This window comes from Suricata suricatta, chromosome 8 (genome assembly GCF_006229205.1).
Source record: "Suricata suricatta isolate VVHF042 chromosome 8, meerkat_22Aug2017_6uvM2_HiC, whole genome shotgun sequence".
In the NCBI taxonomy this organism is placed as follows: Eukaryota; Metazoa; Chordata; class Mammalia; order Carnivora; family Herpestidae; genus Suricata; species Suricata suricatta.
In genome coordinates, this window is record NC_043707.1 from 108,512,910 (window position 1) to 108,520,200 (window position 7,291).

Genomic DNA, 7,291 nt, shown 5'->3' on the forward strand with positions numbered 1-7,291 from the left:
ACCAAGCAGATAAGAAATTAAGGGTAAGAATTTGTTGCGTTTTGGATAGAGGGAAAAGAGGCCTGGCTAATTTTAAAAGAAAAGAGATATCCTGGAAGACCTACCATTTTTGAGAAGAGAGACTGCATACAGGAGGCTGAGGCCTCTGGTGGAGCCCCACATGAGCCTGGAAGCAGGGGGCCCTGGCCCCAGGGCACAGCCAGAAACCAGACAGAAAGGACAGCACAGCCTTTCCCATGCGGAGCAAGTCACTCCTTCAATATGCCTTACATAAATTCAGTCATTAGACAGCAGGCGGGTCAACTATACACTTTTTTTGGGTTTTTTTGTTTTTTTAATGTTCTTTTTTAACCGACTGAACCATCCAGGTGCCCCCAGACATTTTTAACAGTTAAGCTGCTAGGGCACTTGGGTGGCTCAGTCGGATGAGCATCCGGCTTTGACTCAGGTCATGATCTCACTGTCCCTGAGTTTGAGCCCAGCATCAGGCTCCATGCTGACAGCTCAAATTCTGTGTCTCCTTCTCTCTGCCCCTCCCCTGCTCATGCTCTCTCTCTCAAAAAAAAAAAAATTAAGAAACATTTTTTATAAAGAGTTAAGCTATCAATAAAACTGGAAAACCACATTTCGAATTGTGATCAGTCAAAGGAAAAGAAGAAACAGCACAGAAATAGAACAAGATCTGATGTGAGACAGAGCAATGAATAAAGCACACGAAGGGACGCCCCCAGGAGTGTGAAGGCTGGCCAGCTACAGGTTCAGCTCCGGGCTCATTCACAGCAAAGACAAAATATAATACCTGGCTGGCTGAAGTCATGACACACAGATCAAAAGGGCTCAAGAATAAAAGCAAGAGAAAAGAAAGAAGGAACCCCTTGCGGACACTAAAAACTAAGGAATAACATGGGAAAGGAAAAAGTCCAAGAGAAAGGATTAAGATGGAACAGTCAGTGCTCAATGAGGGAACCACAAAACTCATTCTCTGTAAATGTGAGGTCAAATGAAGCTCAATATTATAAACAGAAACCAGCTAAAAACAGCAGGCCTAAACGAAGCCGCTTCTAACAGTTTAAGAATGTATGGAGGATGAAGCGTGGAGACAGAAAACAGCAACCAGCTTGGTGGCTTTTTCACATTCTGTCATGTCAAGATGGAAATGAGAGCTGCTGGATGGGTAGTGAGGAGCCTGAGCATGATAAAAGACGAACCCCCAAGAGCAAGAATCATCTACTGAGGCCGCTTTTCGATAAGCAGGTGTTCTTAATACATCCGGCAAAAAAGTCCTTTTGAAGCAACTCCAACGTTCTCCTTTGCAACTCTGCAACTTACCAGGCTCAGAAAATGATTCTGCTTCTGATGGAAGAACAATGGGATTACTTTAGGCAAGAATACGGACGCGTCTAGACTGTGACACAGTACTGAGAGTAGGAATGCTTCCAAAAAAGAGCAGAAAAGGGAGACGGAAGCTAGAGTGGAGAAAAGTGTTCTTCAGGGTCACGGCAGCAGTCGTGAGCTCCTAGATGGGAAGGAACATGTTTTCACTCACTTATCACTATTGGCTATCTTGCGGAACTCTCGAACAGTCATGGCTTTCTTCTGTATGTTGTACTGAGTAAAGAGGCCAGACTGCCCAGTCACCAGCTGTTGGATGGGGGCAGGAATGACCAGATCATCAATATCATCATAGGATTTTCGGGGCTTCCACTCCTTTGGAGGAACGACCTGTAGGGAACACAGGAAACAAAGAGATCAGAAATCGGGCAAGCTGCTCATAGTCCGGGACGTGGGTCGGCGGCTATCCAACCAGCCAATTTTACCATAAAGGGACTCTGATTTAACCACGCTCACCCCAACACAGCCAGTCACACTGCTGTGCTAACCCTGATCCACTTCAGCCACCAACTAGCCGCCTGCTATCACTGAAGATGAGTAATACTCATTCTCAGCTCAGTATCTCATCTGGGCACCAAGAGAGGAGGCTGAAGAGTTGATTCTCTTAATCTAAAGGAAAGTGGGCAAGAGAAGCCAACCTGCAATCAGAGTGTGGATGAGCCTGAAATGAGGACAAGAGAAGGTGGATGGCATAAGCCCACAAGTGCAAACACTAAAGCACCCATCTCTACCAAGAGGATGGAGGCACCACAGCAGCTGGCCCGGGACACAAGCTCTACCTCCCTTTAAAGACTCCAAGCTCTCCTCCTGCCTAAAAGGTGCTTCAGATGTTAACAAAAGGAATTAACTTGCAAATAGGAAATATATACTCCACACCCAGCCTTTAGGAAAGATTATAAACACCCAGTGGAACAATCCCACCCACCCTCACCTTGGCCAGCCCAGCCCGATGAGCTCCTTGGGATTCAATGTAGGCCATGTATCGGCTGAAGTTACGAAACTCCTCCATGGTTGGGTAAAAAGTCATTATCCGAGCACTGGGATTCAGAGTTTCAGACTCAGAAGCCATTTTCCCTCCTTTCTGAGGTCACTCTGGTCAGACAGGAATCTGAAGAAATACATTAAGAACAAAAATTCATATAAAATGTAATCAGAGTTAAATGCTGGAAATGTCAAGGAAGATGGGCTAAATATGTGATGGGAATTAAGGAAGGCACTTGGGATGAGCGCTGGACAGTGTAGGTGAGCTCTACACCTGAAACTAATATTACACTGCATGTTAACTAACCGGAATTTAAATAGAACTTGAAAAAAACATGCTAGCCATGTCAGTGCTGAAACAGTAAAAGATGTAGAAGTTCTGAAGAAGCATTATGACCTCACACCTGGAATCTGCCTCTACATAGGTTATTTTAATGAACAAGAACATGGATGGAAAAGTTTTTATTTAAAAGAATTGGATGTATGAGGGATCCCGGGTGGCTCAGTCAGTTAAGCATCTGACTCTTGATCTCTTGATCTCGGCTCAGGTCATGATCTCGGCTCAGGTGCCTGGGATTCTGATTCTGATTCTCTCTCTCTCTCTCTCTCTCTCTCTCTCTCTCTCTGTGGCCCTGCCCCTTGTGCTTTCTCTCTCTCTCAAAATAAAGAAAAACTTAAAAAAAAAAAAAAGAGAGTCGGATGTATCAAAATTGTATGTATTCAAATCTCATTTAAATGGAAACACTGTTTCAGCTTAACTATTACTAGAGCGTTGATCCTATCTAACAATACTATTGGTGCCCGGCCCATATTTTAGTCTTAATCTTTTCAAGTTGCTCCCTTATTCACCTTTGATAACTGCTTTGGGGTATATTAAAATGTAGTACCACCAGATTTAAAAAACAACCTATGGGCTCCCTTTTAGGGCAAAGCTTAAAGCATTATTCTAGATTCCTAAAGACAGTTGCTTGGCTACAAGATTACAAAGTTTAATAGGTTAAAATACACTGATACTAGTATTTAAAACTGTAAAGTGAAATTGTTGTCATAGCTAAAACAAAATGTAACTTCAGCAGTATTACATGAGATCAAGCTATAGACTAGTTCAACTGTACCGTACCCAGAATTCAAAGGTCCAAATTTAAATGGCCAATAAACTGGCAATACAGGGCAAACTTCAAACTGACTGGAAAAGGTCAAATATCGTGTTTCTAGAGGAGGCCTTCGACTAAGTGGGTGCATCCCACTACCTGATAACGCAATATACTATTCCAGCTGAATAAAAACCAAGCATCCTAGATAAAAGGAGCCACTTTAGAAGCAAAAACATTTCTCTCCTGGACTCCCCAAATCTGGGCCCCAAAGCCATGGCAGTTGAGCTCCAAGGGTTCCCTAGAGAGAGCTCAGAAGGGAAATCTGTCTCCAACCAAACAGCAAGCAACCTAGTAACAGACTAGGAAGGCAGCATAGGCACAGACCTATCTACGGTAGGAGAGAACGAGCCGCTACCCACATCTCTCAAGCTTCCATTTCACCAAAAATAAAGCGTGTCTGGCCAGCAGCTTTTCCCACACCTAACCAAAACTTTACAGGGCAGGTTTACGTTTATCCTCCTTTTACATACCAGGAAATTTCCCCACAGTCCTGCAATGCACTCCCAGCGCTTCTTCCGCTACTCGATGCTGCCTACATCGTAACTTCCACCTAGACGAAAGCCATCTGCAAGGGCAGATGCAAGGGTGGAAGAACCTCTGAAGTTTAATCTATTTCCAGGGCCCTCTTTCTTAAAACTGCAAAACATCTTCAACAAATGTGACAACAACATACAACCCTATGAACGCAGAGTGAGGCCCCATCACCTACCTGGACCTTGGAAGCCACTCATGGGGCTTCACCTGCCTCTGGACTTAGTCATCTTTGTTATGCCTACAACCTAGAACAATGCCCGACACAGACTAGGCACTCGGTAACTACTGAATAACTGATTTCCTCGCCCCTCCTTCAGTTGCTCACTCCCTTTCTTCAACCCTAGGGTTCCCTGCCCCCAATCTATTCCCTGGGGAAAGCTCTGGTTCCTTGACTCCTTCATTTCCCCCCTCCGGCAACAAAGCCTAGTAGTTTCAGAGCACCGGCTCCGGAATCAAAACAATTCTGAATACAGATCCGGTCTCTGATATTTATTAGCTGTGTGACCTTGACTGTGTGAGTTGCCTGAGTCTCAGTTTCCCCACCTGTAAAATGGGGATCCCAACCTCCTTGCCCACCAGGGTTGCTGTGATGAACTCAGATGATGCAAGCGAAACGCCAAGCACTAGGCCCTGTACCTAATAACTCAATAAAGCTCGCTGTTGCTAACAACCACCTCTAACTCCCGCCCCCTCCCCTCGCGGCCGCCCCCGCGGGTACCACTCCCAAGGTAGCCCCCCCTTCTCCCCAAGTCCCCGATCCTCACCATGTAGAGAGCCAGCCCCTCCCGTCCCCGCCGCCTAGGCGAGTGAGGCCCGGCCGCAGGAAGAAGAAAATAAGGCCTAGTACACCCGCCTCCCTTCCCGACGTGCATTGGCCATAAGAGATTAGAAAGGACCAATCTTAGGACCCAGATTAGAAGCTCCTGTTCCCATTGGCCAAGGACCATGCCTATCACTCACCGCTGACGGCAACCCCGCCCCTCCCCCACCGGAGATCACGGTTAAGGCTACGGCAGCAACAAACCCAAAGGATTCCAAAACCCTGCAATTCTTACCTAAAGCCCACCGCCCCGGCAGGGCTAAGGCTGCGCTCCTGCTCTCGCCGCTAGCCGTATCTACTGCTTTTCCAGCCAGCGAAGGGCGAAGCTCCGCCTCCTCGAGAAAGTCGGTCTCTGCGCAGCCGTACAGCGTCAGCCAATCTGAGAGCCCCTATCATTCCTCCACCAGCCAATGAGCAAGCGCTGCAGTCGCCCAAAATCGGGGCATATCAATCTGCTCAGCCTATGAGCGCCCCGGGTCGGGCTGTTGCCGGGAGGAAACGCCGTACCACTCGGGACGGCGGCCACTGAGCATCTTGGCTGGATTACGGGGCTGGCCAATCATAGGCGGGCTTCTGGCCGCCCAGAGCTAATCAAAATTGAAAGAGGAGAGTGCCTGGAAATAGGATGGTGGTAAGAGTAGAGGCCGTGAAATTATTGTAGGATGTTACTCACGAAAGGGTGGAGCAGAGTCTTTTTAGGGTGAGACCCTTGCCTAAGGTAGAAGTGCGCTGGGAGCCCTTAGAGCCAGCTTCCGAGATCAAGCAATTTCTGACAGGATGACCAACTTGTCTCGTTCTGCCAGAGACTACCTTGGTTTTTAAAACTGAAAGTCCGTATCATGGAGAACCCCTCACCCCCCGGCAAACAGAGACATTTCCTGAAGGGAGCGGCTCCTGAAAGAGAAAGAGCTCTGAGGTGGGATGTCCTTAGGGTCATTAAAAAGCAGTTCTTCGATGAGCAGGGATTTGGGGGTCATTAAGAACAGCTCTTGGGGCGAGGGAGAAGATCCTGGGAATCATTAGACGCACTTCTGGAGAGTTGAGGGGCTGCCTAGAAGTCATTAGGAGTTGTTCCTAAGGGGTACTTAGTCGCCCCAAGGACTTCTGCATTATCACAGATGATGGGCAAGGAAGCCTACCTACAGGACGCTCGGATAAGTCCAGTAGAAAAGTAGAATATTTAACCAGAATCATAAAAAATGTGCAAAATTAGTCATAGATGAGTTAGGGGGTAGTGTACTCTAAAGAGCTATGGAATCAGATCTGTGTTCAAAATCAATCACTCCTCTGAGCCTGGGTTTTCCCATCGGAAAATGGAGACAATAATTCCTGCCTTGCGGGATTGTTGTGGAAATGAGGGATAATAGATGCTAACAAAAAGGATGATTTTACCTACGTGGCATGGAGGTAGATCAGTTGCGATTTATTCCCCTTGGGCGGGGCACATGTGTCTTAAAAAGAGGGGGGGGGGGGGGGGGAGAAAGAGTTCTGTTTCAAAAAAGACAAGGGAGTGATCCTTGGTGGTTGGGTAGCCAACCAATAGCCTTTCACAATTACAAAGTTGTTCTCTCTTGACCTAGTAAAAGAATATATTGAATAATAGACTATATTGGGTAGCTCACAAAGTTAAGAGCCTGAAGAATCCAACATAATAAGGAAAACCACCCCAAGTCATGCCAAAGAATGAACCTACTGCTCTCCTTGCTGTCTTTCTTGCTGTTGCCACCTTGCCTTCCCAACTTCACTGACCTGGGCATAGACACAATTGCTAGTTCTGTGGTCACTACCAACTACTTCATGAATTTTATCTTACTACAATTCCCACTGCTACAAAGAGGATTTTCCAAGATCATTGCTACTTTGTATCACTAGATTCCAATTGGTGTGCACTACTGGTGGAAGTTAGAGACTTGGGCGCGGTCTCATGACATCCTTCCATTTTTCTGACCGGTTTATTTCAGTCACCTTTTTAAGCTCATCTTTCATTTCCCACCCCTTAAATGTTGATATTTACAGCAAAACCAATCATGATGAAAGAAGTCAAAGGTGAGGTTACCTTTGGGTGGGAGGCAGGCAATGAAGAGGGAGTAATGTAAAGAATGATTCTGGAGAAAAAAAAAAAAAAAAGAAATGCTCCTGGAGTGTTAGTAAAGTTTGTTGTTATGGAGTTTTTAACTTTTTTCTTTCTTGTTTTTTGTAACGTTCTATTTCTTGAATTGGATGATGGTGATTACAATGGTGTGTTCATGTTTTAAAATATCATTGAGGGGCGCCTGGTTGGCTCAGTTGGTTACGTGTCCGGCTTCGGCTCAGGTCATGATCTCATGGTTCGTGGGTTCGAGCCCCGCATCGGGCTCTGTGCTGACAGCTAGCTCGGAGCCTGGAGGCTGCTTCAGATTCTGTGTCTCCC

General features: G+C 46.3%; 1 protein-coding gene across 5 annotated transcripts in view; it reads right to left on the reverse strand.

Annotated features, from left to right (window-relative positions):
• Nucleotides 1-5,223, reverse strand: part of KDM4A (lysine demethylase 4A) — a 44,776-nt gene extending 39,553 nt beyond the window's left edge. For 2 of the 5 annotated variants that reach the window (XM_029946794.1, XM_029946799.1), the window contains exons 1-3: nucleotides 4,826-4,905; nucleotides 2,324-2,500; nucleotides 1,547-1,722 (exon numbers count right to left, since the gene is read on the reverse strand). In XM_029946794.1, the coding sequence (XP_029802654.1) occupies nucleotides 1,547-1,722; nucleotides 2,324-2,461 (314 nt within the window). In that variant the 5' untranslated portion in view covers nucleotides 2,462-2,500; nucleotides 4,826-4,905. Of the gene's footprint in view, nucleotides 1-1,546; nucleotides 1,723-2,323; nucleotides 2,501-3,997; nucleotides 4,093-4,825; nucleotides 4,906-5,116 lie in introns of those variants that run through there. The other 3 variants (XM_029946797.1, XM_029946796.1, XM_029946795.1) reach the window with 3 other exon arrangements.
• Between the last annotated feature and the right edge of the window lie 2,068 nt (nucleotides 5,224-7,291).